This window comes from Pseudophryne corroboree, chromosome 6 (genome assembly GCF_028390025.1).
Source record: "Pseudophryne corroboree isolate aPseCor3 chromosome 6, aPseCor3.hap2, whole genome shotgun sequence".
Taxonomy (NCBI): Eukaryota; Metazoa; Chordata; class Amphibia; order Anura; family Myobatrachidae; genus Pseudophryne; species Pseudophryne corroboree.
Genome location: NC_086449.1, coordinates 222572521 through 222588307, shown reverse-complemented (window position 1 = coordinate 222588307; position 15787 = coordinate 222572521). Strand labels below are relative to the sequence as shown.

The window sequence follows — 15787 nt, the reverse complement described above, 5'->3', positions numbered from 1 at the left end:
CCTTCTGAGGTCTTGTGGAGCCCATGCCTCACGGGGTCACAGCTGTTTTGGCAGCATGAGGAGGACTTGCTCAATGTTACTTTAAGCAGGTGGTTTTAATGTTATGGCTGTTGGGTGTATAAGGCGGAAAGCAAAGCCGAAAAAAAAAAAAAAAGACAGGTTGAAATCATATCCCACTCAAATTTTTAAGAAACGTTGCCGAGGGATGTAATGGCCATTTTGCCCTTTCATAAATGTGCTGCTTTAAACCTCACTGCAGAATTGCAAATTGAGAAATGTATGCAAAGGGGTCTATTCAACTGAAGTCGGAATTGCAGTCATGTCGGAAAGACGGCAGTTTCCGACTTTTTTAGGTCAAATCAGGTTTTGACCTATTCAAATGAGTTGCAGTTATTCCAATTTGTCGGAAAACACGTGGATTGGCAGATTAGCCGCGTATCCACATGTTTTGTCGAATTAGCGCCCAATTCCAACCCGTTTTCTACAAAGCTGATTCGACTGTCAGAAATGCCCGCTAATTGAAAACTAAACGGTCGGATCCTTACCGTTGGGAGAGAATCCGACAGGCATTGAATAGACCCCTATATCCCATTTTCTCCTGAGTGGGCGATGTTGGGTACTCTCCCCAGGGACCAAAGGGTGATGAAGGGCTATAAAACACTATTGTTGGTCATTAGCGATACAGCCAAAAATACTTATTTTTTTAAAGTTTTTGAAAGCTATATTGATACTTTGTCTTTGCCACTCCATTCACAGCTTCATAATACCCTTGGAAACACTACTTGGTATGTCCTCCGTCACTTGGATGAATACCTTCCTATTGGTCTCTACTCCTTACCATGATGGTCTTCTTAGCTCGCTCATAATTTTTACTTTTTTTGACTTCTGTTATGTTTTTTGTCGTTTCTTTTTTCTCTATCCACGTATGATATAATGTCCAATGGCGACTTTTTTTTTCTTGCATTGTACACTTTTCTATGTTGTTATATGTGCAATATTATAATTGTATCTATCGCCTTTATTTTAGTTTAATTGTTGATGTGAAATGCTTACTTATTAAAGAAAAAATATTAAAAAATAATGATGTACTGTATGTGGAACGAGCATTGTCCAGTACTTATATATGAAATGAAAGGATTGTACAAGTCATGTGTTTTGGAACAAAAACATCATCAAATGGGAAATTAAAAATGTGACCTTTAACAGATACTTTACTCAATGTTGGCAATAAGCTTTTCAGTACAGCCGTGCTAGTGCTGCCTGCAATCACATCAACATGATTGTGCAAGTTATTTTTGGGTTTGTGTTTATTTATGCAGGGATTGACGACATACCCTCATATTTAACAAGTCCAATTAACACGATATTGGTTGTAAAATGGCTACATAATACACTGTATTATAATAGGTCATAACAGACACACTTTTAGGATTTAAAAGGATTTCTATGATGGTGTTAATGAAATGATCTAGTCATCTACACAGTTATGCTTAGGGGGAATCCTATTAGCCCCGATGCTTTTTCAACTGAAAAAAAAAAAAAAAACCAGACCGATCGCATGATATCTGACTGATGGTCATTATCAGGGGTGGTCTTCAGGTTGCCAAATGTTGGGATCCCGGCGCACAGTATACCAGCGCTGGAATCCCGACACCCGGCATACCAACAGATATTCTCCCTCGTGGGGGTCCATGACCCCCCTGGAGAGAGAATAAATAGCGTGGCGTACCACTGTGCCCGCAGCGTGGCGTGCCCGCAGCGCGGCGAGCGCAGCAAGCCCGCAAGGGGCTCATTTGCGCTCACCACGCTGTCGGTATGCAGGCGGTCGGGCTCCCGGCGCCAGTATGCTGGTCGCCGGGAGCCCGGCCGCCGGCATACCATACTACACCCATTATCAGGCTATCCTATTACTGACCGTTTTATTTCAGGCAAAAATGGTAACGGTTTCGGGCAATAAAACATGGGATCCGGGATAAGTTCCCAGACCCATGTGTTATTACAGATCACCAGGCTGCTTATTGGGATTAAGTTTTGGGTGCTGGCATCGGGAGATCAGGACGCCACCAGCGGGCCTAATAGGATAGCCCCCAGAAGAACCTCTTAGCAGCTGGACACCACCACTGCTAATAGGGTATCCCAAATCTGATATACTATGTTATGTTTAAAAAATGGGAATATTAAATTATATTCCTGATGGCCAAGTTAAATTCATTCTGTGTGTGTACGTATGTTTCAATAGGAGTTTGTGCAATTATGAAAAAGAGGAATGTGTACTGCTATTTCATAGTTTCCGGCTACAGAAATCCTGTAATTCTGTAAGGTAAAAGGAATTATCCTGTAGCTAGCGTGTTCAACTTATACTAGTTTGAATGTTGTCTCCTAAGCAAATATAATGCTGGTCATTCTCCCAAAATAGAAGTATCCAGATCTTGATTTATCCCATTCTGGTTACACTTTACGAATATGGCTTTCTTTGCTGACACAACTGTGGAGCAGGTGGCGCTCTCCCTTGAATGTTGTGACCACTGTTATCTTTGCACAAATTCCTCCACTTTGTTGGCGAGTCACATTTGTCATAATTATTTCCAGGTCAATGTTCGGATGTACGAGATGTTCACAGGGAAAGCAGCCTAAAGGTGCGTACACACTAAGCAATATTTTAAACAATATCACTCATTTTCACCATTCTGAGCGATATCATTTGTAATATAGTCCAGTGTGTATGCACTAGGGGGGTCATTCCGAGTTTATCGCTCACTAGCAACTGTTTGCTCGCTTGCGATCAAATAGTTGCCGCTTATTCGGGAGTGTATTTTCGCTTTGCAAGTGTGCGAACGCGTGTGCTGCCGAGCGGGCCGAAAACATTTTGTGCAGTTTCTAAGTAGCTCTAGACTTACTCAGCCCTTGCGATCATTTCAGCCTGTCTGGTCCGGATTTGACGTCAGACACCCGCCCTGCAAACTCCTGGACATGCCTGCGTTTTTCAACCACTCCCTGAAAACGGTCAGCTGACACCCATAAACGCCCTCTTCCTGTCAATCACCATGCGTTCGGCTGTGCAAATGGATTCTTAGTTAAATCCATCGCTCAGCAACGAACCGCTTTGTACTCGTACGACGCGCCTGCGCATTGCGGTGCATATGCAGTTTAGCTGTGCTGCAAAAAGTTGCTAGCGAGCTATCAACTCGGAATGACCCCCTATATCGTTAACAATGCGTGCTCCCATGGTTTGTTAATTATATAGCCGTCGTCTGTTCATGCAGCTCAATTTGGACTATTTCGTCCAAAACTGCATGTTTGAGCCAGACGCAGTGTGAAATCACTGAACAACATTGTTAGCGATATCATTCAGTGTGTACGCATTATATCGGCCACCTTGAGGTCAAGGGAAAACACTAGACGATATCGCTCATGGAGCGTATCAGCTAGCTTGCACCCAGCCTTCGTAATGTAAATAAGATCTGGAAAGAATTGGACAAAAATAACAATACACTTGCTCTAAAAATAAAAAAATAAAAATACACAAGCAAAAACAAAAACAGACACAACAGTTATACTTCCAGGGACATTTTATTAACAACATGAATCTATTATGGTAATACAAACAAAAGATTAAAAAAACTTCCAAATAAAATATAATACAGCTTCCATGGTTGGTAGACTAGTCTAGAAACATTTAACATCACTACTAACATTGTTTTTTTGGGGGGGAATATACCCTTTTGCAGGAAAAAAAATATTTTCAAAGACTGTGCAGAAAGCTGAATTCTTGAATATACAAATCGTTTGGTCAGTTTACAAAAAAGTATTTTTAAAATAAGTCAAAACTGCAAAACCGCCCAAGTCCTGCAGGACAGCAGTGAAGGAGTTAGCTATCAGCACAAATACAGATGCCTTAAATCTAGAAATATCTTCTATTATTCTTATTTACAATTAATTATATAAATTAAAATATAAACCACCTTTAATTAAACTCTCAGTATGAATAACTCATTTTTAGATCTAAAAAAAAAAAAAAAAAAAAAAAAAGCACGTTTTTGAAAAGCAACTTATACCAGGAAAACAAAAAAAATTAGAAGAATGTTGCTTTGCAGACCCGTCCAGCAACTGGAAAGTTAAAGCAGCAGATAAATAAGTTCAGTTTATTTTAGGAGAGAATGGATTCAAAGCTAACTATAATAGAGGGCAGCAACACCTATTTCCTGTAATGATTTTTATTTATGGAATATCAAATACATCATAAAGTAGGGTTTGTTAAGATCATTGTAAAATAGAGATTGATAGATTGATTGATTGATATATATATATATATATATCAATCAATCTTACAGGATACTAGAAAGTGTGCCCCACTTACAGGGAATTGTGACGTAAATTACCCCAATTACCAACCACAGCCTCAAAGAAAAAAAATCAGGGGCAATATGTAATAGCCTGCAAGTCTGCCCATATTTTTAAAGCAGCAATCATTTACAAGGCAAAACCATGTCTGTTTTGCCTTGTAAATTATTGCCGGTTTAAAAGTATGGACAGACTCGCAGAAATTCCCAAAAAGCCTACACCTCACAGGCCATTACATATTGGCCCAAGTGTGTAAATCTTAAAAACAAGCAGTTCCAAGCTGACCCTATACTATTTAAGTGAATGTTACTAACCAAGAAACAAGCACTTAAAACATTCACTTTAGTGGCATTTTAAACTAACCATTTTTCAGTTTCCATTAAAATTTAGAACATTTACTTTCTTCTATACAGGACCAGCACAAGATTAAAAGAAACAAACAAAAAAAATAAAAATAAAATACACCAAAATAATAAATCTATAACAAGGTCCAAATATAACAGAACGCAATACTGCAAAGGGATAACATTTTGCAAATTTAGCACTAAGATTTAAAATGGTATTTTTTTAATAATAGGAACCAACCTGGTTCCCACTGTAAAACATTGCCACTTTAAATAGTCATGCTAAATCGCAGAAATCTTGGTACTTTACTATCCCGTACACGGTTATATTTGGCCATAGTCTGGGAACTGGCAATGATGTCAGATAGATGTATGTGATATGCAATACTGGAAGCAGAATGATACTTTAAACACGGGCTCTGCCCACCTGTCACATCAGGGAGGATTTGGTTATCTTGAGATACAGGAACTGACTGAGACCTTGCCCCCTACATTGACAGGAGAAGCAGCGACCATGAACACAGGTCAAATGGAAAACTAAGCTGCAGCAAAGATTGACGTCATGGGAAGGTGCATTTTTTTAGGCATGTCTGGAGTGAGGCATGATAGTTAACTCCCCTTGTGTATATTTGCCAATGTTATATGTGTAGTGTACAGTGTAGCTGCTCATGAAGTCAGCTGTGGCAGCACCAATGCTGTTCGTTCAGATAACAGGTCAAACGGAAAGTTCCATACTTAATTACTTACTCCAAATAAAACCCTATTTAGAGATTTTTATGCCTGTATTCATTGTTATCTTTTTCACTTAAAAAGGGGTTGATTCAATAAAGTGCGGACCTACGCACTACACCTATACCAGGGATTTCTGTTTGCCCCATGCAGGTGTGCACAATAATCTGTGATTCTGCCACATTTCTGAGTATACACTATATATGGAAAATATGAGCACGTCTCACACTGTGCCCTCTAATTGAACTTGACCCCAAGAATACAATGTATACTTCATCAGAATAGAGGCAACCTTCCTTTCCACTGGGATACCATAACTTTATTTAACAACTGGCATGCTATTTGGGTGCTAGTGGGGTGTCCTCACGTATTTCTGCAGTCACAGCAAACTGCCCCTCTCAGCGCACCATGTCCCACATAGCTCTGCTTGGGCCGGCTGTCTTTTTTGCAAAAAAAAAAAATGCATCTAGTCGCAACGCAATGCAAGTAGGACATACCAGAAGACTTAATGATATAAGACACTTGTATATCTGTGTGCGACATAGTCTCTGAATCTGCATATGTAGTGCTACGGAGCAGCATTGGTCGCTTTTATCCACACCAAATTCCGTTGTGCTTCGTTTACAGACTCCTGGTGCGGCCTAGTCGCATCACATTGCAACTATGACGGATTTTCAGCAAATAAGCCACCCACCGCTAGCAGAGTTGCACAGAACCTGGCTACTCCCTCATTCCAGGCATGCTGTGCTGCGCAAAATATTGAGACTAGATATCAGAGTATATATCTGTACAACAGTTTATAAGAGACAAGAACACTTGAAAAATGCAAGTAGCATTACAAATAAAGAACATCACAATAGCAGGCATGTCTATACTATCTATAAATAGGTAACTAAAGTATGTAGTTCTTACATTTGACAAATCATAAAACAATAAAAAGGAATTAAAGAACAATTTTGTTTATCTGTTTGATATACAATATATTAATTGTGCCAACTGGGGCTGCATGGATGGCAACCTAGAACAAACACCTCTAATTTGCACAACATAAAATAATGATGGTAACATTTTACTCAATCCCCTCTGGTTTTGGAAAAGGTTTTAGTTTATGGGTTCCTTCACACGCTACTAGTGTGACTGTATTTTATAAGACCTTGTTAGTAAACCAACTCGGCCATAAGGCATGGCTTCTGAAACCACATGTACAACAAGGTAACTACGGGTCCGGATTTCTACAACGTACAAAATAGAAGTTCAATCATCTTGCAGACCGCAGCACCCTGGCATCTGTCTTGCATAAAACCCTTAAAAACCAAAAAGCACTGCCACTCATTTGCTTTCTTGTGGCAAAAAAGCAACACTGCTACTTTAAACACAGACTTTGCCATTACAAAGCGCACAGGAAGTCTGCAGCCAGCTTGCTTCATTTGCTTAAATGAACTGGTAATTAAAGCACAGATGAGGTCTTGCAGTCATTAAATAGCTAATCAAAAAGGAATGACAAAGTACTTGTACTCTATTTTTAGCTGGTTTCCCCTACAACCACACAAAATGGAACATAAAAAAACAAGACAACACAGATCACATAGCAGCAAGTAAAAAGAATTACAATCACATCCTTGTGGATATTTGGCAGTGTCACATGCTTCCCAGCAAGGAAGAGCCGTTCTCATTAGCTCGATAGTTAACTCTTTCTTACCTTAGCACAAACTCAACAAACAGTGTGCTGAAAGAGTTCTAGGAAGTCTGCAATTTGTCTATAGTAGAAAGGATACTTGTTAAATATCTAGTGTTACTAGGTTAGCCATTAAGAAGATTGCAGCCTGCCTGTTTTTCCAGATGCAGTGTGGCATGCAGATGACAAAGCTGCAGTTTTTGGCAAGAAATTAGTGAGAGTTTACCTGTGTCCTCCTTCACCTTGGCCTGTACATGCTTTATTTCAAAATGGACTTCTAAAGCTGCCTCCCAGGTGAAAAGTGTCACCGTGTGACATTAGAGGTTACCTAGCCAGTTCTGAAATACAGAAAACCAAGGGGCAAAGTGTGTATAATGAAGATGACCTCCCATCAGTGCCACAGCAGGGTACTATGCACCCTGGTCTAGCACCCCCTGCCCCACATGACGTCACACAAGAGGCACCAGTGTAGAAATGGGGCTGCTGGCCACCTCCTAAGGACACGTCCCATGACTTTCCTTGCAGCTGGTACCCTCCCCAAGTACTCTGCATAGTAGAACAATGTAGGAGACTGCTTTCACGGTAGTTACCATGTCACCCCATTGGTTTTGCTCCCTGGATGGTTGCACACCCCTTATCACGGCCCTACTTCACAAACACTACCAATGTGTCTTATGGTTCAAAAATTACAAAGTACTTGAAATACATCCATAAGAATTTGCTTTTAAATGGCTAACTTGCAATCCTAAATACAGACAGGTAAAGAACCCACAGGGAGAATATATTTGCATTACCCCACCTCACCTATATACACTACCAAGAACATAAAACATAAAAATATTGTATATAAATTATAGTTACATTTTGTAGAGCAATCACATCATATAAAACTACCAGATCGTACAGAGCTGAGGAACATTGCTTACACTTACAATAGTAGCACACATCCAAGACTATTATAATTCATCATCTAACACCTCATGTAATAATGTACAAAGGAAGTTATCAACTAGTTGCATGATGGCACAATTCATTGAATAAACATTAATAGAGAAATTACAGAAAGGAATATGACCACTTTGCTAGGGTGTGGATGTTTGGTACCCCTTCAGATTACTTTCATTGATGGTCTTCAAAACTCCCTCCTACGACTATTTACCTAAAATACAAAATATATTCTATTTTTACCATCATGTCTGCAGCTTCTGTTGTCAATAATGGCATTGCTCTGGGCAAACATAGCCACAGTGTCCCACGGTGGGTCATCACAAACTGCTGCCCCGCACAGAAGAGCAGCGGGTGATGGATGATATAGGGCACGCACATAGCATCTATTCAGAGAAAGGAGAGCAGGTCCCGCTTTTGGTGCCTCCACTGTTAGGAGGTATGCTTTCATAAGAACAGTCATCCTATCGTTAGCCAATGGGATGGGATGTCAGTTTGACATTATTTATCATGGCATTTTGTTTTATTTCTACTCATCTCCCTACCCCAGTCACCAGCAATCATGAGAGTTGTAATAAAACTGGCTACAAAGAACCAACAAAATAAGGCATAGGAACAACGCTCCCTACATCACTAAAGACAACATGGGTCAATGGTTATTAGAATTACAGGTTGAGTATCCCACATCCAAATATTCCGAAATACAGAATATTCCGAAATACAGAATTTTTCAAATGAGACTGAGATAGTGAAACCTTTGTTTTCTGATGGCTCAATGTACACAAACTTTGTTTAATACACAAAGTTATTAAAAATATAGTATTAAATGACCTTCAGGCTGTGTGTATAAGTTGTATATGAAACAAATGAATTGTGTGTATGTACACAAACTTTGTTTAATGCACAAAGTTATTAAAAATATTGGCTAAAATGACCTTCAGGCTGTGTGTATAAGGTGTATATGAAACATAAATGTATTCTGTGCTTAGACTTCGGTCCCATCGCCATGATATCTCATTATGGCATGCAATTATTCCAAAACACGGAAAAATCCCATATCCAAAATACTTCCGCTCCCAAGCATTTTGGATATGGGATACTCAACCTGTACCACAAAGCTCCGGAAAGCAGATTCTAGGATGACATTCCAATGACCTGTTTTAGGCCTGGAGAAACAAGGGAAAATTACACATCTGACTGCTTCTCCTACAAGACCAGATTAGCTGTGGGTTAGGAAAAGCAGCAAGTTAGAAACTCTTCTTCTAATTGTTCTCATCTTTAATTTCCAAGCTTGCTTTGATAGCCACCTGCATTCTATTAGACTGTCCTCCCACCTAAACTACAAGCACGCTATCTGCAGGGGGAAGCAATAGAGGAGAACGTAAAAAGTGGCTGCCTGATATCCTAATAGCATAGTGATCAGTATAAGAAGGCAGCTGTATGTTGTTTAGGAAAGGAGAATGAAAACAGCTTTGGAGCTAAGATACTGCGAGCTGCTGGTGTGTGTACAAGTCAAAAGGGTCAGTAGCTCTCATTGGGTACTGAGTCGTTGGGCTAGACTGAGGTAATTATTCAGATCTGCACTGATAATGCAATTCACCAGGGTGCTAGGGTAGATGAACACGCATCTAGTAAAGTCTGGTCACTGAAGCAGGCAGGGGACTCCTGCAGCACAAAAGTCTATTAATGTTTTGCTGGGAGATGAAGAAATACACATAAGAGAGGTACAAACTGAAAATCCCAATAATCTATGAGCAAATTTTCAGATAATGGGGGTAATTCCAAGTTGATCGCAGCAGGAAATTTTTAGCAGTTGGGCAAAACAATGTGCTCTGCAGGGGGGGCAGATATAACATGTGCAGAGAGAGTTAGATTTGGGTGGGGTGTGTTCAATCTGCAATCTAAATTGCAGTGTAAAAATAAAGCAGCCAGTATTTACCCTGCACAGAAACAAAATTACCCACCCAAATCTAACTCTCTCTGCAAATGTTATATCTGCCACACCTGCAGTGCACACAGTTTTGCCCAACTGCTAAAAAAATTCCTGCTGCGATCAACTTGGAATTACCCCCAATGTGCACAGTGCTAACAATACATCCATCAGGTTTGGCCATTACACACTGTTTTGTAAATTTGCATTTTGCAGGAACGTTTTGAAAATGTTGCCCTTTTGAAAAATCTGCCACTGATAAAGTTAATTTGCATTCCAAGTGCAGAGTGCCTACTACTATTGTTTACATGGACGATCCAGTTTCATCCATTCCCCTTTGAACACTGGGCAATGTATAGTTTGCATTGAAGTACACAAGTCTACTATTTGCCTCCGAGGTAAGATGTACAAAGATGATGAATGATTTCCTACAGGAAGGTCATGCAGATAGAAAGCACAAACTCCCAAATAATGTTACATGACATTCATTTATTTATTAACAGTTTCTTATATAGCGCAGCATATTTGTTGCACATACGTTTAAATACACATGCCATTTTTAAATATATAATGTATTTAAATGTATGTCAATTTGAGATTTTGGAATATACATAGCTGAAAACTGTGCGTCAGGACATCATATTTTGTAATGTTACCTCTATTACAGCGGACCACCACTGATATATAAAGAATGCTTAAAGTGCATTTGACTAGAGTCTGATCCAGTTACTGTACTCAATTTACAGTATATATTTGTCTGTGTAGACAATGTTTATTAGCCAATCACAACATGTGAATGTTCACAGCATGGCCAATCAGATCATCAAAATGGTCACATCCAATAGGATAATCGCAATGGTTATTTGATGGTTAGTGAGGACAGGGTCGCATGTAACTGTGCAGTGCCATACAATGAGTAGAGAAATGGAGTCATACAGGAAGCCACATACTGAGTATTAGATACTGGAAAAATCAGAGTTCTAATTAACGCAGAGTAGCGATGTAGACGGTTCTTGTCACATGGATGCATTAAGTTTCAAAAGTCAATCCATATTGGCCTACTATTCCATATCATCCAGGGGACTACTGAATTTTCAAAAAGTCCCACGGACTCCTGTAAGAGTGGGTCACCCTTCTACATCCCTCCAATGGAGGGAGATAAAGATTAAATTATTTTCCTGTCATCTTGACACTGGCTCTCCCTTCATGGGCGTGTGATTCATTGCATTATGGCTCAAGAGTATGGGGCCTAATGACGAGAAGTACCTGGCCGTGCCCCCCATAGTGATCAGGTGCTTCTCCCTTTTTTGGGAACTCTCCCAGAGGGGAACACTTTAAAGTGAGCAAATATGTGTCAAATACATAACTGTATAATATTATGTTCAAACATCCTGCCTGTTATATCTGGAATGGGTTTGTTGGGTCGACCCTACTTAGGTTGACACTCATTAGGTCGACAACCATTGGTCGACAGGCAGTAGGTCGACATGGTTGGCAGGTCAACATGTAAAAAGTTGACATGGAAAAAGGTCAACATGAGTTTTTTTTCTGTTTTTATCTTCGTAAAGTGACCAGGAACTCCAATTAGTGCCCCGTGTACCCTCGGCTTCAGGCAAGGTGCCTCGCTGCACTCGGCACAGGTTACTATTCCCAATCGTAGTCCACGTGGATCGTAAAGTATGAAAAAAACGAAGATTAAAAAACAACAACAACGCCATGTCGACCTTTACATGTGTCGACCTTTGCCATGTCAACCTAATGATCATGTCGACCAATAGTGGTCGACCTACTGAGTGTCAACCTAAGTGAGATCGACCTAAGTACCATATCCCGTTATACCTAGCAACACCAGCAGCCAGGGAACCTCTCTAGACTAGATAATCAGAAAGGCTTATATGCAGGCCATATACCTATGCCACGATTCCCCGTTCTGCGGATCCAAATAGCAGACATCGATGATCAGCCAGGGAATTGCAGAAAAAAAAATGCATGTTAAAAGTGCAACTCCCTGATCCAGATAAATTTTTGGATGGAATCGGCATCAAGGATTTTCCAACATATTGGATTTACTATATACCCTGACCCATGCACTGGGAAAACTGCCCGAATACTTACCAGATGTACAGTATGGACCCCTTTAGAGCCTCCAGCTGGTGAGCAACTAAAACTTAACATTAAGGTCACTGTAATCCATCTGCAGTACTAATCCACTACAATATATATTATAGTAAGATTATTTACTCCCAGTGATTCAGAGACAGGTGCAGAGGGTAAAGGTTTTTTTAAATTTTTTTTTTTAAAAGTTAGATATTAACTTCATAAGAGGATGTCCACCCTCAGAGCAACCTACAGGTTTGTACGTATCCACAAGCAATGCTTGTGAAATTCACTGCTCTGTCTGTCTGAATGCCACCTGTCCACCTATGTACTTTGATCACCAAGCAGAGCTGTTTATTTTTCTAATATTCAACAAAGCAGTGCTTGGCTTTCAGTACTGGATACCCCGGGGATCAAGTGATCAACTTTGTTATGTATCCCATGGCATGTAACTGTCTGCTCATTTAAAGAGATAGACAAAGATGCAATGAAGATGGAAATGAAATCTCTGCATGTAGTTACAATGAGCACAACCAGTAATGTAAAATAATCTGAATGTGGTCATCCACTTTACAAGACGTTTTGCCTGCATTCTTTGTGTATTCCTGATAAAACATTGCCCTTAGACGAATATATGAGGACATATACAGACGTAAATTGCTCTATACACCCGTGAGGAAGCTACTCATTTATCCTATACAAGCAGGAATAATATATTCTCTTACAGAAAACCGGCCTTCAGTGGAAAGTAGGAGATCAAAGTGAACCTGATATTATCAACAAAAATTAGAATTCTTTGGTCCAGAGCTTGGAATATAATGTGTCAAATTCATCTAAATCTAGCTTCCTTTAACGGTAACGCCCATTTCACATGTAAAAGTGCTTTTAACAGATAAATATTCCCTAGCAACTACTAGACATTTACACATTGAAGAATCACATTATAAAACGTTTATCACACAATATATTTTTCAAATTTACGTTTCATTGATCTCCCACTTTCAGATGTCATGCTTGAATTTACTATCTATGGCAGAGTTCATTTTTGGTTAGGTTCAGATTGTATTAGTGAAGCAGCCTTACATCTCATAGTTCTGTTTTCAATAGTACGCTTTCATAAAATTACTTTGCTCCTGTCTATAAATGAAATATATTAAGTACGATATAGTTAACATAAATAGAAAATATTAAAAATATATTAATTGTTTATTACTTAGTAGTACACAATACATTTGCTATAAGAAAACTATGGTGACCCATCCTTAAAAGCTAGGAATCACATTTTCCTTTTGACTCAAGAGCCGTAGGTTAGGAACCCCTGGTCTGAATGCTGTATACTCGTTGTGAACATAGAACAGTAACCTGAAAAATCTGAACAAACCTGGTACTGGCTAGCAAAATGTTTGTAACTCGGAGATCCTCCACTCCTGGTTGCCCCAACAGCAGAGAAGTTATCATAGACAGGACGTGGACAATGGAGATGACAGTTCTAACTTTGTACTCTGAATAGTTTCTCTATGATAATTACCATAATTACTCTAATACACTAGGCCATCAGCTGTATCAAGTATACAGAACCAGTCCTGAACACATGAACAATTTTATAAAAAAAAAAAAAAAAAAACAGGGTAACTGTGGCTACTGAAATGTGAGATGTGAGTAGCCAACAGGGACAAGATGAAGAATTCATTCTGGTGCAAGGTATGTTTCCATCATCTGTGGCGATGTATATGGGGTGTATCATAATGACAAAAGGACGTTCTCAGCCTATTTTCCATCTCGTGCCATCTGGATGTTATCTTCGCTTGCATGTACAGCAAATCACACGAGCCGGCTGCAGAACATGTGGTAGGAACCTAATAATTTTTTTTACATGGCAGTTCACTGGGATAGTGAGGGAACAAAGGGCGGTGTGGGGGGGGGGGGGGGGGGGAGCGCTCATTGATTTAAGTATTACCTGAAGGTGTATTGATTTTGCTTTACCAGTAAAAGGTTTCCTGTAATTTACGGTCTTCACACCGAAGACACAGCTTGTCTTTGGCTTGTATTAAAAATATATATATATTAAGAGAACAAAAGTTTCCCCCACAAAAATGATCCAGTTAGAAAGTAGTCCACACTTCTTTCCCCAGTTTGCCTGAAGTCTCCAGGTCTGTAAACGTGGGTATTTAGTTCTAGTTAAAGCTGATTTATCCATGTCATTTCTCAGCACACAAGGGCACGGAAAGAAACAATTCGCATATTCTCTTCAAGATAAATAATTCCAAACTCTGCTTCAGACTTTTGACTCCGTTGGAATTCTTTGTGTCCAGATGTTGGAAGATCAAATGTTCTTACCTGCCACGAAACAGAAAAAAAATTGTATACATCAAAGGGGAGAGCCAATTAAATAAATTATATGAATAGAAAACGTGTATAAATTATTTAGTTTGCATACTGTACAACAAAGGACAATGGCATTTCACTAGAAGTTTGTAAAAACACAAAAAGCAGCATTTGGTTAAAAATAGAGAGGAGATGTTCATATTTGTTCTCCAAATTCGCCCCATTCTGTATTTGGCAGCAAAAGGCACCATTTAACAACAAGACATAACCTCTTTATGGATGGTGTAATGGTTAGCATTACTGCCTTACAGCACTGAGGTTGTGGGTTGGAATCCCACAATGGCCCTATTTGTTTGGTGCTTGTATATCAGAGCTGGCCAAACCAGTCCTCGAGATCTACTAACAGTTCACATTTTCCAGACCACCTAGCTGGTGCACAGGTGTAGTCATTACTAATTAAGATGTGCTGCATTAATTCCTAACTGACAATTCTACAGAACTCCTGGAGGTCTGGAAAACATGAACTGTTGGTAGATCTTGAGGACCGGTTTGGCCAGCCCGGTTGTATATTCTCCCATGCTTGCGTGGGTTTTCTCGGGGTACCCTGGGCTCCTCCCACAATCCAAAAATATACTGGCAGGTTAATTATCTCCCCCAAAAAACTAAACCCTAGGGCAGTGGTAGCCAACCCTGGTCCTCGAGAGCTACCAAAAGTTCACGTTTTCCAGCTCACCTAGCAGGTGCACAGGTGCAGTCATTACTCACTGACACATTTTAAAAGATCCACAGATGGAGCTAAGTACTTGTGATTCTGTGCGGAGACATAGGAAACGTTAATAGAAAATGTTAACTGTTGGTAGCTCTCGAGGACCAGGGTTGGCTACCACTGCCCTAGGGTGTGTGTGCATGTATTTGTGTTTAGGGCAAACTAGATGGGCCAAGTGGTTCTTATCTGCTGTCAAATTCTATGTTTCTATGTCCTCCTTTCAGTAATCAACAAAGAGCAGTAGACTAAGTTTACAGCTGTTTTTCACTGTATCGCTTACACCATCTATAGATGGAGGAAGACATACGGTTCTCGTTGCCGGCAATGAGGGCCCAGCACAGCCTTCCGGCTTCAGCGAAGCCTTCCAGGTGCTGCCAGGTCCCTGGTGAAAGAGTCATGCATATGACACAGAAGCCCGTCGCTGGCTGCTGAGTAGGGGAACATCTCTGGACCTCTGTTAGGTAAACTCTGTTAGGTAAGCAATATTAAATACCAATGAGATATTCATGTCACTGCAATAATAAACAATATGTGCCACTGGTAATACGATTCATTGTAAAATGGGGCCCTCATTTTTGTATGTTTTGCCAACAGAAATTAGCCTTAAGAGTCCCTATACCTACCCAGAATGCATG

At 39.9% G+C, this 15787-nt stretch overlaps 1 protein-coding gene across 1 annotated transcript in view; it reads right to left on the bottom strand.

Moving 5' to 3' along the window:
• Positions 1 to 3551: 3551 nt before the first annotated feature.
• FAM174B (family with sequence similarity 174 member B) overlaps positions 3552 to 15787 on the bottom strand; it is a 127889-nt gene continuing 115653 nt past the window's right edge. Inside the window, exon 3 of the mRNA XM_063925733.1 lies at positions 3552 to 14398. Coding sequence (XP_063781803.1) covers positions 14395 to 14398 — 4 coding nt within the window. The 3' untranslated portion in view covers positions 3552 to 14394. The remainder of the gene's footprint in view (positions 14399 to 15787) is intronic.